Raw genomic sequence first — 18,093 nt, 5'->3', positions numbered from 1 at the left:
AGGGCAGCGCGCGGCGCTGGGGACGCGCGGGGAAGAGCCGCCGCGCCGCGCCGCCCGGAGGTCAAGGCCGCCCGGCGCCTCCGGCCGCGCCCCGCCGCTCGCGCTCCCCGCTCCGGGCAGCCCCGCGGGCCCGCAGGCCGGGTGGGTCGGGGCCCCCGCGGGCCGGGCGGCGGGCGGCGCGGCCGCCGAGGCCTCGCCCTCGCCCTCCCACGACAGCTGCGCGGCAGCCAGGAAGGAGCCGGGAGGAGGGGCCGCGGCCCCGGCCCGCCCCGAAGCCGCGGGGGCAAAACAGAAACCGAGCGCGGAGGGCGCGGGGCGCAGCCCGGCCCTGCCCGCCGCCGAGCCGCTCCGCCGACGGCAGCGCGATGGCCGCCCCTTCCCCCGGCCCCGCCGCGGCCCCAGCCGCCGCGCCGACGAGCCGCCGCCGCCCACTCGGCCCCCCCTCGCTTGCCCGCCTGCCCGCCCTCCTGGGACACGGCCCGCTCCACCCCTCGCGGCTGCTCACCGCGCTGAGGCGGATCCCGCTGGGTGGCTGCGCCGCCATCTTGAGCGAGCTACAAAGCCAGGACCGGCCTCGGCCGCAACCCGACTGGGAGGCGGCCGGGACGACTGTGGGGCCCGCTGGGCCCGCCCACTTCCGGGGCGGGGCGCGCGGCGGCCCCGCCCCCCCACTTCCGCCTCAGGCACAGTTGTATTAGCAGGGCGGCGGCGGCGGCGGCGGCGGTGCAGGGGGGCGGGGGGGGAGCGGGGAGCGAGCGGCGCGGCTGCGGGAGGAACTGGGGAGCAGCGTTGGGCCCTGCGGGGCAAGGGCGCATGCGTGAGGCCGGCGGGCGCGAGGGGGTCACGGCGTGACCTGGACTTGACACCTGGAGGGTCCGGAGTTCCGAGCCCCGAAAGGTGTCCTCAGTGGGGGAGGGGGGGGGAGCCATCCCTTGCCCACCTGTGTCAATGTGATTTGAAACCTTGTTAACCAAGAAATTTTTAAAAAATAATAGCACTGGGGGTTATTCTGTATGTTAGTAAATTGAACACCAATAAAAAATAAATTAAAAAATAATAATAATAATAAACTTAAAAAAAAAAAGAAGAAGAAGAAACCCTGTTAACGAAAAGTGTAGATTTTGTGCATTTTGGGTTCGCGCTGGAAGTCCCCATCCTCGGTCCTGGGGAAGAGGCCTTCCGCTCATGCACACTTAGGGTCGACGTGCAGCCGGGTATTGGGCTAAGCGAGTAGGATGCAGAACCCAGTCTAGGGCTGTTTCCCACTGCAGGGAAGACAGGATGATGGAAAGGCTTTTTGTTTGTTTTTTTTAAATGCCCATTTTGGGCTTTTTGCTTTTTGTTTTTTCCTTTTATCTCTTTATTTGTCCTGATTTTTTGGGGGGAAGTTTAAGCACATGTTAGGCCTCCAACACTGGTTTTTGTTTCATTTATTTATTTATTTATTTATTTATTTATTTATTACTAAAAAAGCCAAACCACTTAACAGATTTCTCCCACCCACTCTCCACCTATTGCATTTTTTACTGTGATAAAACTTTTTTGATGACTTTATTTATTTATTTGACTGAGAGACTGAAAGAGCACAAGCACTGGGAGTGGGAGAGGGAGAGGAAGAAATAGGCTCCCCGCTGAGCAGGGAGCCTTAGGTGGGACTGGATCCCAGGGCCCTGGGATCATGACCTGAGCCAGCCAGCGGTAAGAATTCAAATAATATGGAAATATAAAACATGAAATTTACCCCCAATCTCTTCACGAGAACATATAAACAATTTGTTATACATTAATCTAGCCTATATGCTAAATTATTATTTCCAATTCAGATGGTCTCCCCACTTGCCATAATTCTGCTTAGGATTTGTCATTTTTACCATGGTGTAGAAATGATATGCATTCTGTAGAAAATGTACTTGGGGGGTGCTTGGGTGGCTCACTTGGTTAAGGGCCTGCTTTTGGCTCAGGTCATGATCTCTGAGTCCTGGGATTGATCTGAGTCCTGGGATTGAGCCCTGCATTCTGCTCCCTGCTCAGCATGGAGTCTGTTTCTTCCTCTCCCTCTGCCCCTCCCCCTGCTTGTGTGTTTTTTCTCTCTCTCTGTACTCTCTCTCAAATAAATAAATGCAATATTAAAAAGAAAAGAAAAGGAAAGAAGAAAGAAAGAAAGGAAGGAAGGAAAGAAAGAAAGAAAAAGAAAGAAAGAAAAAAGAAAGAAAGAAAGAAAGAAAGAAAGAAAGAAAGAAAGAAAGAAAGAAGAAGAAAGAAAAGAAAGAAACTGTAATTGGAATTTTGAATTTTGCTCTTTGGCTTGTGTGAAAATTAATAACCGGAAACTTCACTAAAGTGGGGTTCCAGCTTCCACAGGGGAACCTCTCTCCTATGCTACCAATCCTTATCAATCCTTATCAATCACAGACCTAACAGGAAGAGATCAATTTAACATTACCCGGACTTGACTTTGCTCCTTGGTGCTACTTTACTATCCTCTGGGGGAAAGAAGAAACCCTTATCTCCCACACCTCTGAAACAGCTCAGCCAAGAAGCCACTATATTTTGAACTCCCAGTTTACTCCAGTGGACTTTTGAGTTTATAACAAGCCTTCTGTATTTTTTTTTTAATTTTATTTATGAGAGACACAGGCAGAGGGAGAAGCAGGCTCCATGCAGGGAGCCGGACACGGGACTCAATCCCTGAAGCCTCCAGGATCAGGCCCTGGGCTGAAGGCGGCGCTAAACCGCTGAGCCACCTGGGCTGCCCTACAACAAGCCTTCTCAATTTACCCCTTTTCTCCTTAAAAAGGGATACTTCCCCTTTATTCTCTGGACTCCACTATGGGTCTTACTGCAACTTGTTTGTCCTGGGTTACAATTCTCTTTTATTCTTGAGTAAGCCCTTTTTTACTAGTAAAATAACTGGCAGTTTTTATTTTATTTTTAAGATTAACACTGGGCTAGTGATATCTGGTATGATCCTCTCTCCTGATGCTGAATAGCAGCGAGCTGTAGTTCCCTATCAACCATACTATCAGGGTGAATAAACAGCCTCTATACACTTACAACCATTGCACCCAAACAACGCGTTTTTCACTTTCAATATGGTATTTAATAAATTACATGAAATATCCAATACTTCTTATAAAATAGGCTCTGCATTAGATGATTTTGTCCAACTGTGGGCTAACATAAGTGTTCTGAGCACATTTAAGGTGATACTAGGCTAAGCTACGACATTCAGTATGTTTGGGGGTATTAAATGCATTTTCAACTTACAATATTTTCAGCTTATGATGGGTTTATTGGAAGGTAACTTTATCGTAAGTTGAGGACGATCTGCACAAATGAGAAAATGATTAGGGGCACCTGGACGGCTCAGTTGGTTAAGCACCTGCCTTCAGCTCAGGTCATGATCTCAGGGTCCTGGAATTGAACCTTGCATCGAGTTCCCTGCTCAGCGGGGGACTTGCTTCTCCCTCTCCTTCTGTGCTCTCTTTCAAGTAAATAAACAAAATCTTTAAAAAAAAAAATCTTTTGTTGTCACCCTTACCACTCACCATTGGGTAGATGACATAATGTGAATCACCTAGCACTTGTAATGCCCTGCACTGGAAAATTTCTGTTTCCTCCCACATTAAGATTGTTATGTAAGAGGCTTTTTCATTAATTATTTTTCTTAAATTATTTTTCTATTTTAAAAAAACATTTTTATTTATTTATCTTTGTGAGAGAGAGGGCAAGATAGAGAGTACCCTGGAGCAGGGGGAAGAGCAGAGGGAGAGGGAGAAGCAGGCTTCCTGCTGAGCAAGAAGCCCAGCCAGGACTTGATCCCAGGACCCTGGGATAATGACCTGAGCTAAAGGCAGATGCTTAACCCACTGAGCCACCCAGGCACCCTCATCAAGTCTTTTTGAGAGCTTTCTTCATGTTTGTCAACGTCAGGGCCCTAAGGATGGAGGGGTCACCGATATAGAGAATTTATGATCTCAAGGCTGTGTTTGTTAAATTGTGGCCCATTTGTGAGTTCTGAAATCAACTTGATGAGTCTCTACTAGAGCTTTGTGAAGAGCAAAATAGAATTTTAATTTGGTAGTATAGAGCGATGTCAATCTAGGCCTACATCCAACTTCCTCACTTATTAGCTATGTGCTGCTTGCTTAGTAAACTTTGATTTTGAGATGAGATTAGCCTGGATTATGTGGATGGGCCCTAGATACAATCCCAAATGTCTTTATAAAAGAGGCAGAAGGAGACGGGGTCATAGAAAGGTTATTTGACCTCTGCAGCAGAGAGAGACTTGAAAATGCTATGCTGCTTGCTGGTTTTGAAAATTTGGAAGGGGCCTTGAGCCAGAGAGTGCAAGGAATGCAGTTCTAGAAGCTGGGAAAGTCCAGGCGATTCCATTATAGAGTCCCCAGAGTTAACAGAAGGAGGGAACGTGGCCCAGCAGACACCTTGGTTTCAACCCAGTGAAACTTATTTCAGACATCTGGCCTCCAGAACTAGAAGAGAAGAAATATATGTCATCTAAGCCACTAAGTTTGTGGTAATTTGTTAGGGCAACAAAAGACATAGACCATAAATTCACGTATAAGCAAGTGCTTACCTTTCTATACATACAAATTCTTGTCCCTGTCTCCCTTTTTTTTCACACACTTGAGCATACTGTGGAATTCTACATTCTCAAGGCTTACTCATGTCGAAAAAAATGTGAGGCAAACATGTACAGGCTAAGCTTACACCAGGTTGATATAAAGGACATTTTACAAGAAAGTAAATGCCCCACCACACCCCTCTGGTGCTGGTATTAGACAAACCCAAGCTTGCATGGAAATCTTTATTACAAAGAAGTCAAAGTTGATGTGATTTTTAAAGAAAGATTCATTTATTTTAGAGAGAGTGAGCAGGAACAAGGGCTCGAACCCACAACCTCAAAATCGTGGGTCACATGCTCTATTGACAGCCAGCCAGGCACTCCTTGACGTATATATATTAACTTTTTATTGAGTTTGATTGCCTTTAGGCTAATCATGCATTTCAATTAGCCACAAGCTCTACCTCTCTCAATCGTGTTAAACAATTTGCCTGTTTCCTGAAGGATTTAGATTCCTTAACAATTAGATTAACCTGGCTTAGATTCAGAAACAAACATAAAACAATTAGGACAGAAACATGAAAGGAGATACAATCAAGTGCTTATTAGTTAAGATAGTATCTTCACCTTAACACAAAGAGCTCCACACAGTACAGTAGAGCCCAGGGTCAAGTGTTCAGCCTCCGTAGAGCACAGCCATGCTTTGTTGTCAAAGGGTCCAGTAAGAATTGAGACAAGCTCAGTGAAGACAGAAAGAGCAGTCCTCACATATTTTTCAGGTGGGTTGGGCTGACTCTGTGGAATTGAGCAGTTCAGGGACCAGCAGGGAAGCGTGGGGGAAAGCAAGCCAAGCCAAGCATCCTCATGCAACCAATACTGGGTGGTCAGTGAGGCAACAGGGAGGTGGTTAGTAGAGTGATGGAGGGTCAAAGTTTGGAGCCAAAGACCCAGTGTTCCCTGAGCCCCCAGCTATCTAGTCCTACAAATCACTTCATCCAAACTTGGTTTATTCCCCTTGCTTCCTCCTCCGGCACCATCTTTATCAGAAAAATCAACCTTTATGTTTTTTCATTTAGTTATCTTGGGCTGCCTATATATGCCAGATCCCAAAGGAACGGAAGAGATGGCTCCGTCTCTTCCACAAGAGGGCCACTTGCCTTGCAGCCAGTGATGGGCTATGCCCTTAGTATGCGCTTTAATAGGGCCACCCTGTGACCAAGTGCCTCATGGGGTCTGGGGAACTGTAGAAAGAAGCAAGACTGAGGAGTTTGGATCTCAAAAACAGGCTCCCGTATATTTGTTAAATAAATGACTCGAGCAGTACTTGCCAGGTGAAAAGAGGAGAAAATAGTACCAAGCTGTTGGAATGACATATGGAAGAGATGCATGAGATAAGTAGCACTGAGTGGTTGGAGGAGACAGAAGAGACAGCTGAGAGACCTCCAGGTCCCAAGAGTCATTATTTCAATTTCAACTTGGTGTAACATGTTAAGTGACTTCTTTCTTTCAGAGCCAAAACATGGACAGGCAAGTTTCTCCTTCATTTTCCACCTCCCATCTGCCTCTGGTTGACTTTGGGCAGGGGAACCCAGGATGAGACAGATGTTTGCTTCTCATATAAGGGGGAACCCCAGCTGTCTCCCATGCCCTCACTTTAAACTCCCAGGATTTTTGTTTTTGTGTTAAAAATGTTATTGGGGTAACATATACAGAACATAAAATTTGCCATTTTAACCCTTTTTCAGATGTCCAATCAGGTGACATTAATTTTACTCACATTGTTGTGTCCCCATCACCACTATCCAGCTCCAGAGCTTTTTCATCATTCCAAACTGAAATGCAATACCCATTAAACACTAACTCCCCACCCACCGCCCCAAACCCCCATACCCACCATTCTACTTTTTGTCTACGACCTCAGCTATTTCAGGTCCCTTGTGCAAGTGGAATTATACATTTGTCCTTCTGTGACTGGTATACTTACCATGACCTCCTCAAGGTTTGTCCATGTTGTAGCAGGTGTGAGAATTTCCTACCTTTTTTAAGGCTGAATAATATTCCCTTGTGTGTATAGACCACATTGTGTTATGCATTCATCTGTCAGTGGATCTTGGGTCATTTCCACCTCTTGGCTATTGTGGCAATGCTGCCATGAACGTGGGTGTACAAGCATCTGAGACCCTGCTTTCAGTTCTTCTTAGCAGAATTGCTGGATCATATGATAATTCTATTTTTAACTCTTTGGGGAACTACCTTACTCTCTTTCTAGACCTACAGAATTTTGAAGTTTATTTCCTTTCCCCCTTGGCTTAAAGGTAGACTTCTTTGATTTAGATGAAGAACCACTTGGAAAGGGCTACCTATATGGGAGGGACAACCGCTCAGTGGTTGAGTGATACCTTCGGCTCAGGGCATGATCCAGGGATCGAGGGATCCAGGGTCCAGGGATCAGGTCCCACACTGGGCTCGCTGTGAGAAGCCTGCTTCTCCCTCTCCCTATGTCTCTGCCTGTCTCGGTGTCTCTCATGAATAAATAAATAAAATCTTAAAAAAATAAAAAGAGCTACCTATATGGTATGAGAAGTAGTCAAACAGGCTCAGCCTTGCTGGTTTCCATAAAAGTCATCACATTTATGAATAAATTGCTCTGAAAACTCTCCGAGAATGGTCCAGGAAGCACCTGGGACTGAAACATCTTGATTACACATGCACATACCTTTTTTTTTTAAATTGGAGTTCAATTTGCCAACATATAGCAGAACACCCAGTGCTCATCCCGCCAAGTGCCCCCCTCAGTGCCCATCACCCAGTCACCCCAACCCCCCTGCCTACCTCCCCTTCCACTACCCCTTGTTCATTTCCCAGAGTTAGGTGTCTCTCATGTTTTGTCACCTTCACTGATATTTTCACTCATTTTCTCTCCTTTCGCTTTATTCCCTTTCACTAATTTTTATATTCCCCAAATGAATGAGACCATATAATGTTTGTCCTTTTCCGATTGACTTATTTCACTCAGCATAATACCCTCCAAGTCCCACATTGGGCTCCCTGGAGACCTCCCTCCAGGTCCTCCACGTCGAAGCAAATGGTGGGTGTTTGTTGTTTCTAATGGCTGAGGAATATTCCATTGTATACATAGACCACATCTTCTTTATCCATTCATCTTTCGATGGACACCGAGGCTCCTTCCAGTTTGGCTATTGTGGACATTGCTGCTAGAAACATCGGGGACACATGCACATTCCTGAATGTCATCCCATCTACTGATTTAGACACTCCAGGGAGGATGCCTGGCATTCTGCAAGTTAGCAAGCTCTTCAGGTGGGTCTCATGCCCATAAGAGTGGGAGAGACCCTTGCTGAGCATAGTTGCTTTGCTGGATTCTGACAGATTTCTAACCTCAGGACACTCCTATGCATCCTCAAAAATGCTTGAAGGGATCCCCTTCACTCTGAGCTTAAGAGACAGCACCAAGTCTGGTTGAAGAGGATTGAACGGTCTGGAATGATCGCTACATGACTTAACACAATATGGAAACATGATCACATACATAGGACGCTAACATCACGCTCACAAGCCCAGCTGTTCCTTCATGTAGAATGGGGAGACTCCTTAGTTGGCCCACATCATGCTCCTAATCATATTCTCTTCTTTGAAGGTGTTGGGATTTGCATGTTCATTGGTTTGTACGCCTCACTGAACTGCAAGTAATCCCTCCTAGCAGGCCCTGTCTTACCCCAAAGCATTTTATTCCAATGACACAGAATTTTGTCTGGTCTCCCAGGGAGTTGTTCAAAACGTTTAAGTACAGCCGTCATCAATTACTCCCACGAATCTAGCCACTTCTCCTAATTCAACTGGGCATAATGTAGACTAATGGGAAGTGAGGCTTGTTCTCTAAAACTCATCTCACCACACCTTCAGAGCAAGGAGCTGGGCCGTGCCCCTTCTGCAAGCTGGTTTTGCAGGAAGTCATAAATGGGCGAGGTAGTTTCAGAGACTGCCTTCCACACGTTACCAAAGAGCAGTAGCCACCTCAGGGATTTCCTCTCGGTTTCTCTTGAGAACATAGGGTTCTAGAGGGAGACAGACTTAGGTTTTGTTTCCTGGCTCTGCTGAACTTGTAGAATGGGGTGAGCCCCTACTTCCTTAAGAGGTTGGAAGAAAGAAAAAGAGGCAGGTGATGCACTGGGCACTTGCCGGCCCCTGGAGAGCACCCCAGTAGTAAGGATCATTTCATCCCCAAGCACAGGCACTACTCTTCCACCAACACTGCCTGCAGCTCTAGGTGTTCAAAACTCTGCTGTTGGAGCATCAGTCTGTTCTCGTGTGCTGTGGCCACTCTTGGCAAGCTCCACCTCCCCCTGCACACTCCTTGCCCTAGGCTCAGTGCATAAAGGCTAGACACAGAGCACCAACTCCCTTGGGGAGGAACGGAGTCAGAGCGGTTGGCTCTAAAGTGGGAAGCAGAAGGCTCTCTGTTTGGAAGAAGAAAATATCAGAACTATTAATCTTGGTTTTTCCTCATGCTTTCAGACATTGGGGGTGGTGGTGAGGGTACACAGGCTTTCTTACTCATCTGTGATCAAAACTGTTTCTGGATCACAAAGGTGGCACAGACAGGATTAGTTTCTACAACCCTAAGATATAGTTACATTTTGATATTCCCATTTTATAGATGAGAAGACTGAGACACAAAGGTTTGCCCAAGTTATCATGTGGGGAAGGAAATGTCACACCCAGGGCAAGTCGTCTTCAGAGCTCATATCCTCAACTGCTGTGGTAGATGCAAACTAAAGATTTAGATGTATGTCATGTTTGTAAAACATCTTTAGTGTTCTAGGAGAAACCTAGGGATGTGTTGTTGAATCCTGGTCTTTTAAGATTTCCATTTAGTAAGTAATGATTAAATGACATATGGTATTTTCAGAGGCCATTTAGCTATTTTAGATATTGGGGAGGAAAAGCACAATGAAAAATTGTAAACCTAAGTACTGATACAAGAGCTGCCTTTCATGGCATGACAGCTGATGACGTTATTAGTTTTGTTGTAAATTTTGATATATGAACATATGCACATACCCTGATCGTAACCATTAATCAGCCGATGGTTATCTCCTCACAATCTGAATTAAAGCTAACTCACAGTATAAATACCCAGGATTTATAATTCTACACTTCAATATTTAAAATATCAGTGACCAGAGGTACCTGAGTGGCTCAGTGGTTGAGCATCTGCCTTCAGCTCAGGTCATGATCCCAGGGTCCTGGGATGGAGTCTCACATCTGGGTCCTCGCAGGGAGCCTGCTTCTCCCTCTGCCTGTGTCTCTGCCTCTGTCTCTCATGAATAAATTAATAAAGTCTTCATTTATTCATTTTTATTTATTTATTCATGAGAGACAGAAAGAGAGAGAGGGAGAGACACAGGCAGGAAGCAGGCTCCATGCAGGGAGCCTGATGTGGGACTCGATCCCAGGACCCCAGTATCATGGCCTGAGCCGAAGGCAGATGCTCAACCACTGAGCCACCCGGGGATCCCTTGAAATCTTAAAAAAAATTTTTTTTCAGTGACCAAACTTAAAATGTTTTTAAAGATATCCCCTTATGTGCAAAAAACCATAATTTCCACTTATTTTTAAAAACTTTTCTTCAAAGATTTTATTTGAGAGAGAGAGAGGGGGAGAGAATGAGTGATGGGGAGGGGTAGAGAGAGAGCAGCAGACTCCCCGTTGAGCAGGGAGCCTGATGCAAGACTTGATCCCAGGCAGGACCCCAGGATCATGACCTGAGCCCAAGGAAAGACACTTAGCCGACTGAGCCACCCACCCAGGTGCCCCAATTTTCATGTCACTTTAACACATATTTGTACAAATCCTATATTTCTAGCAGTGCTTTTTTCTTCTTTTTAGCTCTTACTTAGGGAATCGGGTGGTTGTGTGCTCCCCAAATCCTATTTTGGGGCCAATGACGCAAAGTGCTTCCGCACTGCACACAAACCAGTAAGCAGTAGGATGTTAGGAGAAACTTCACCAATAATGCTGGCCGAATTCCAGAACACCCTGGTTTACAGAAAAGATGGACAGGAGAGCGTGCGTGAGGCCTCGTACACATCATCTGGCCTGGGGAGTGATTCCATGCAACGCTCCGGAGGCTGAAAAGGGGACATGAGGTAGGCAAGTCTGGAAGGCAAGCCACGCTCTCTGGCAGCGTTCAGGCTACCACAGCAGAGCAGGGGCGCCAAGCCAAGACTCTAAATAGGGTAGCTGGCATAAAATAGAGAGGCTCCGGGAGAGCGGGGAGACCTGCTGCCAGAAGAGAGGAGGCTGTGCTTAGAAAGGGATTATTTTAATGAACAATGATGTCCCCGACGTGGTAAAGAGATCCCAGGAAGGACAGAGTACGAGGGAAGAGTCCAAAGAGTCAGTTTCCCTGACAGTCACTTCAGGCATTAAAGGCTCCATGACAACATCGATTGATTTATATTAAATGGAAAGTGCTGGCAAAGCACGTCGTGGTACATAACTAAGGTTACAGCTGTCAGAGTTTTGAAAACTGTGTATTTCTTCTGAAGCTGGATACACTGTGATTTTAACACTATTTTTTAAAAAGCATTTATTTCTAATCCTACACTCGATGTGGGGCTCGAATTCATGACCACAAGGATCAAAAGTCACATGCTCCACTGACTGAGCCAGCCAGATACCCCTTAACAAATGATTTTTTAAAAGATTTACTTGAGAGCCAGCGAGCAAGTGAGTGCACATGCACACAAGAGGGGTAGGGAAGGGGGAAGGGAGAGGAAGGGGAAAAGAATCCTAAGTAGACCCTGCTCTGAACATGAAGCCTGACCTGGGGCTCGATCTCATGACCCTGAGATCATGACCTGAGCCGAAATCAAGAGTCAGGTCATTGACTGAAGCACCCAGGCTCAACAACCATGTGATTTTAATGGGCAAGAGTAAAGCACAGTGTGGGATCTTCAAGCCCTCTCCGCTGCTGAATAGTCAATGGTAATGGGCAATTGTTATTTTCAGAAAATAATATACTTTGGCTTTAAAATGTGACACCAAGATAACTGCTTTAAAGGACATTATGTGTGAAAGGTTAAAAGTAATATTCAACAAGTGTAAACTTTTAGAGAAATATACTGACACAGCCCACATTTCTACATCAACAAAGAAAACAACCTTCACACTCTACTTCATATTACAAATTTTGTGTTAGCATTAGATGATATATTAATTTTATTTTCTTTACATAAATTGAGGAAGAAACAATCAGATCCAAATATATTACAAGGCATTTAGAGAGGTGTGTTTTGTTGCCCAACAGAAAATTATCTGAAATCGACCTTCAAAATTGAGATAGACTTCTTTAAAAGCATCTTCCTGGCTCCTTTCTTGTTTAGAACACATCCTGGTTTTCACAGAAGTATCAGTAAGTAGATTTGAAACACTTTCTGTCTTACGTGGTTAAGATTCCAGATGTTCCAAAAAATCATATTCAACACATTCTTCCAGTTGTTGTAAGACCCTGGGACTATCTGTGACAGGAAACTCCAGGGCTGGAGGTCCTCGGGTGTCAGCAGGCAGTTTACTCTGGGTTTTAAAAGCACAATTTAGAGTCTCGAAGAATGGCATCAATTGCCTAATGCTGGAGACAGAATGTTGGCGCAGAAGGGGGAATTCATTCTTCATGGTGATTTCATCAGAGCTGCCAACTTCCTGCAAAAAGCCCCCACAACAACCCATAAGGATGATATGGCTTTGCTAAGGGTTAGAGATGCAAGTGAGGTACATGCAGGTGTCAAACCAAGGAGGTGGGTGCTTCACGAACATTCACTACCAGCGCAATGGTGGTTTCCAGATCAACTTAAGTTCTGGTCTTCAACTGATAGTTTCCAATAGGATGTCAGCCCAGGCCATCCTTGCCGCCCCACCCCCGACCCTCCCCATGCCTCGGGACCCCAGGCCCCCACCATTCTTCCTGCAGGTCCTTTGTCTGCATAATCAGGGGACTCTGTGTATAAAACTACTTCCACAGGACCGCGATCGTGTTACCCAGGATGCTTACCTCAGCACCTGGGACGAGAAAGTGACATATAAATGAAAAAACCAGGATGGAATTTGTTTTAACACATGGATCAAAGAACTTGAGAAAATTATTCAGTCATTAAAGTCAAGTGGTGCACGAAGGACTCGCTACCTAGACTTTCTCCCCTCTGCCACAAATGTAAATTGCCAAAAAGGAAGACAGTTACCCCATATTTTAATTTGAGAAGTTCTAGAATCCGAACGGTGTGGGGCTTGCATTCTTGGTGATTCTCCTCTAGATCTGATGGGAAGGCAGGGCCCTCTGTGTCCACTTCTGGAACAAATGCCCACCTGTAGCTGGACGAAAAAAAATCTGAGGTCAGGCATGTTGGCTTGGAGCCCACTTCAGAAAGATTTTTAAACACTTTTATTGAAATCTAATTCACACACAATATAATTCACCCATTTGAAGTGTGGCATTTAATTGCTTTTCATTTATTCACGGAATTGTCTATCCATCACCCATGATCAACTTCAGGATATTTTCACCACCCCCAGAAGAATCTCTGCTCCCTTTAGCTATCATCCCTCAATCCCTTACACCCCGTTCATCTAGACCACCACCAACCCATCTTCTATCTCTCCATATTTTCTTATTCTGGACAGTTCCTATAAGCAGATTCACAGAATATGTGGTTCGTCGTTGTGACTGGCTTCTTTCACTTCACATAATGTTGTCAAGGTTCATTCATAACCCAGGACATGTCAGTACTTTGTTTCATTTTACTGCTGAATATTTCATTGTATGGATATATCACATGTTATTTGTCCACTTGTACACAGATAGACTTCAAATAGTCTCCACTTTTTACTTATTATGAACAATGTCACTATGCATATTTACATACATTAGAACTCACTTAAAAAAAAAAAAACTTCCTTTTTTGGAGTGGTTTTAAGTCTGTGACACAATTGAGCAGAAGTCTATATGCCCCTGCCCTCCTCTGCCACGCAATGCCTTCCCAATTATCAACATCGTCCACCAGAGTGGTACATTTGTTACAATCGATGAACTGACATTGACTCATCATTACCATCCCAAGTCCAGAGTTTACCTTAGGGCTCAATCTTGGTGGTGTGCATTATATGGGTTTGAATGAATGGATAATGACATGGATCCACCATTATAGTATCAAATAAAGTAGTTTCACTGTCCTAGAAGTCCTCTGTGTTCTCTCTTATTACCCCCTTTTTACTGTCACCATAGTTTTGCCTTTTCCAGACTATCACAGAGTTGGAATCGTACAGTCTATAGTCTTTTCAGATTTGCTTCTTTCACTTTGTAATATGCAGTTAAAGAGAACCCACACTTTAACCACAAACATTTCTACATGGCTCCTGTCTTTAGGAGGATGGGACAGAGAGAAGTGGCATCTGGGGCCAGGCACGAAATTAACCATATGAGCAGCTGTGTTAAGCCTACAGGAAATGTAAGCCAATAGGGGCAAAGTGAGCTGGACACAGCGTGTTCCACTTATTATGAACAGACAGACAATCTACACAAATGCAGTGAGAAACACCAGTCCCTGTCCCTTGTTTCATAAGCGTTCAGTAGCAAACCCCCCTGAACACACGCACATACCACAGAAACTCATCCATAAGCACTACAAATTCAGGAAACCACAGGTGTTGTAAGGGCTCTGAAACCCAGTATTCTCATCGGCCACTAGAAACCCCTACCATAGCTTTTCACACGCTCTACACAACAAGTGAAAGCGCTGACAAGGAAAGTCACCATTTCAAAGAGGACACATGATCTTATCTGACTTACATTTGAAATAACGGCATCTTGTCAGGTGGAAAAGAGAGTGCTGTGTCCAAGAATTTGCAAGCCGATAAATATAAGACCAGTTCACTTGGGGGTATCTCCCCCATTGAAGGCCCATTTCCATCAGCAACCGCAACTTTCATTCTGTTGATTTTGTTGCTGTTTCTATAAATTTGCAAAGAAACTCGTGTTACAAATTTGTTCACATATGCTATAGTCCATTTGCCTGTGCAACGTCCATAAGAAGCTGTTCCGTTTAAGAAACAGTCAAATAGCTGGTCCCTTCACAAGTACTTCAGGAAAATAATACTGAGTGTTAGATAACCCTATATCATAGAGTGACGTCCATTCACATATGCACACAGACCTGTGCACAACTTACCTCAACGATTCATCGTCCTCTTTCAGATCTTCTTCAAGCTGTATGAATATCTGAATCTTAAAAAGAAAACATAAATTCAATTTACTGTTTGAGAGAGATTAGACCTAGCATAATGTTTAAAATGTGTATGTCCATATACAGTAACAAAGCAAAAGAATCAGCAAAACGAAAAGACAACCTACAGGGTGGGGAAAAATATTTGCCAACCAAATATATGATAAGGGGTTAATATTGAAAATATATTTAAGAAATTCATACAACTCAGTAACAAAAAAAGCAAATAATTTAATTTAAAAATAGGCAAAGGACTTAAATAGACATTTTTTCAAAGAAGACATCATGGCCAACGGGTCCATGAAAAGATGCTCTGCATCACCACCAACCATCAGTGAAATGCAAAAAAACAAAAACAAAAACAAAACACACACACACACACACACAAACCCCCAAACCCAAACAAACCCCAGTGAGAGATCCCCCACACCTGTCAGAATGGCTAGCATCAGAAAGATGAGTGACAACAAGTGGCGATGAGGACGTGGAGAAAAAGGAACTCATGTTCACTGTGAGTGGGAATGCAAACTGATGCAGCCGCTGCAGAAAGCAGTATGGAGGTTCCTCAAATTTTTTTTTTTTCAAATTTTTTTTTTTAAAGATTTTATTGATTTATTCATGAGAGAGAGAAAGAGGCAGAGACACAGGCAGAGGCAGAAGCAGGCTCCATGCAGGTAGCCCGATACGGGACTCAATCCCAGGACTCCAGGATCATGCCCTGGGCCGAAGGCAGGTGCTAAACCACTGAGCCACCCAGGGATCCCCGGGTTCCTCAAAAATTAAAAATAGAATTACCCTATGACCCGGCAATTTCACTTCTGGGAATATATGCTATGTGCTACCAACTTGAAAATTTTCAGATAAAATTAGATATATGTGAAATAGTACATTATTCCTGCAAAAGGAATTTTGAAAATATTCCTGAATACATGAATATGCGTTCAGAATCTTATGGCATAGCTGCATGACTATTTTTATTTATTTTTTTTTAATTTTTTTAAAAATTTTTATTTATTTATGATAGTCACACACACAGAGAGAGAGAGAGAAGCAGAGACATAGGCAGAGGGAGAAGCAGGCTCCATGCACCGGGAGCCTGACGTGGGACTCGATCCCGGGTCTCCAGGATCGCGCCCTGGGCCAAAGGCAGGCGCTAAACCACTGCGCCACCCAGGGATCCCACTATTTTTATTTTTTTAAAGATTTTATTTATTTATTTATTTATTTATTTATTTGAGAGAGAGAGAGGCAGAGAGAGAGAGAGAGAGAGAACAAGCAGGAGGGAAAGGGGCAGAGGGAGTAGACTCTGCTGAGCAGGGAGCCCCACATGCAGCTTGAGCCCAGCACCTTGAGATCCATGACCTGAGCCGAAGGCAGATGCTTAACTGACTAAGCCCCCCACGTGCCCCTGTATGACTAAATGTGTGGAGTATTTCAGAAGCGCTGCTCTTAAAAGCCTCCCCATAAACTTACGGCGCTTTTGGAGATTCATGGTTGTTAATAGCCTTCTAAACAGCATTAAGCTTTCAACCTTAAATATTTCTATATAAGATATGGCTTCAAAGAAACTCACAACATAGGTGTAGTGGGCCTCTCTTGGAAATCTAGTATCAGTGAATATAAACATCTGGTCATGAAGTTCTTTAACAGAAATATGAAGAATTTAGTAAAGATAATTTTTCATTAGGAATTTTTAGTAGTGTGGATTCATGGTAGGTTATGCTATGTGGTGGTAATATTTCTAGTTATGAATGTAAACTCTTATTCAGAATTTAAAGGATTAACCTGCAGATTATGTAATTAATGTCACCATAAATCACAGCTTACCAGTAGTTCTGAAACATGATGACCTGACGTCTCCCCTCTAATTTGCTTTTGACTTCACTTGAGATAGAACTTCCAACTCAGATATTGTGAAGGCATGCATATTTGAAAATAATCTGAGTTTTTTTTCTTCCTAGAGGTACTAGATCTAAAAGAGCTTACCGAGGAACTTTCCTGACAGTAGTAGCAGGCTTGTCTGATGGTGGTCAGTTTGTAACATGTATATAATTATTCACTGTGCCTTAAAGTTTTATACTTTGCTTATACAAACTATAAAATTTCCCAGAGATGCATTAAATGGTTTTGTCTTAAATCAAATTCTCTATGTAACCAAGAGCTGACTATGTACTACCAACTTAGTTGAAAATTTTGTGATAAAATTAAGATGTAGATAAAATAGTTCGTTATTCCTGCAAAAAGCATTTCAAAAAGCTCCAGCCCCGCTTTCAAGAGTGAAATAGTTGTACTTACTAATTCAGAGACCATTATGGGCCACAATGAAGTCAAATGCTGGGGAGATATTCTTAGCAGCAAAACTCTGAAAAAAAGAAACATCTGAGCAGCAACTATGGATGTCTGTCCAACTCTGAGATTGTCTGTCAGGCGTTCTAAGGAAAGAAGATTTTAAAGATGTCACACAAATGTGCAGTTTGAGGTTTCTCATTAGACCAAAAAAACCCCACAAAAAAAACTGTACTTGTTTTGACATTTAACAACAATGCAGCCTAAAAAATGGGTGCCAGGATGTTTCTGCCCCTCATTTACCCCAGCCTTCTTCTTTATGAAGGGGAGCAGTTCATGACCTTTGCTAAAGGAAGTGAACTAAGGGGCTCTTGTTCCCTGCCGCAGCTGACCAGAAAGACACTGACTTCTGACTTAAGCTGGACATCCATTGGATGACCAATGACCACTAAATTCCCTTCTGAGAATATGAAATATAAGACACAAGAACCCCAGACAGTCCTTGGTGACTGGTGGCGCCCTAAGATCACAGAGGTTGGCTGGCAGCTCTGGGAGTGAGAGGTTGGAAGCTGAGTAAGTGAATGAAAGTAGAGGTATTGTAAGTTTGGATTTCATGGCCATGACAGAAACTTTAATTCCTGCGGGAAGAAAAGGTGTGAGTTCCCCTAGCCCTAAACAGTCTTCCCCACTTCTCCACTGAAATAACTGTCTGCAGAATGTGAATCCCCCTGCCCCCCACGATTTGAGGTTTCTTAGGAACATAACAAATCAGTATAGCAAACAGCTGAACTATAGTCATGCAAGTTAAGATTTGTTTGCAGTATCTGAGTAATAAACTTCTCTTTATCTGAGCTAGCTTAAGTAGCTTTTACTTCTTGCTTTGAAAAGTACTCTTGACCAGGGGTGCCTGGCTGACTCAGTCCA

General features: G+C 44.2%; 2 protein-coding genes across 7 annotated transcripts in view; both read right to left on the bottom strand.

The window, feature by feature from the left end:
- MORC3 (MORC family CW-type zinc finger 3) overlaps positions 1-659 on the bottom strand; it is a 40,162-nt gene extending 39,503 nt beyond the window's left edge. Inside the window, exon 1 of the mRNA XM_049104513.1 lies at positions 506-659. Coding sequence (XP_048960470.1) covers positions 506-544 — 39 coding nt within the window. The 5' untranslated portion in view covers positions 545-659. The remainder of the gene's footprint in view (positions 1-505) is intronic.
- An 11,127-nt stretch (positions 660-11,786) lies between these two features.
- DOP1B (DOP1 leucine zipper like protein B) overlaps positions 11,787-18,093 on the bottom strand; it is a 105,504-nt gene continuing 99,197 nt past the window's right edge. For 5 of the 6 annotated variants that reach the window (XM_025449663.3, XM_049104570.1, XM_049104571.1 and 2 more), the window contains 5 exons: positions 17,179-17,315; positions 14,830-14,885; positions 14,451-14,612; positions 12,847-12,976; positions 11,787-12,310 (listed from right to left, as the gene is read on the bottom strand). In XM_025449663.3, coding sequence (XP_025305448.1) covers positions 12,059-12,310; positions 12,847-12,976; positions 14,451-14,612; positions 14,830-14,885; positions 17,179-17,315 — 737 coding nt within the window. In that variant the 3' untranslated portion in view covers positions 11,787-12,058. Of the gene's footprint in view, positions 12,311-12,846; positions 12,977-14,450; positions 14,613-14,829; positions 14,886-17,178; positions 17,316-18,093 lie in introns of those variants that run through there. The other variant, XR_007407543.1, reaches the window with a different exon arrangement.

The sequence above is a fragment of the Canis lupus genome, chromosome 31 (genome assembly GCF_003254725.2).
Source record: "Canis lupus dingo isolate Sandy chromosome 31, ASM325472v2, whole genome shotgun sequence".
Classification (NCBI taxonomy): Eukaryota; Metazoa; Chordata; class Mammalia; order Carnivora; family Canidae; genus Canis; species Canis lupus.
Note: the sequence above shows the minus strand (reverse complement) of the source record. Positions and strands in the feature narration are given on the sequence as shown.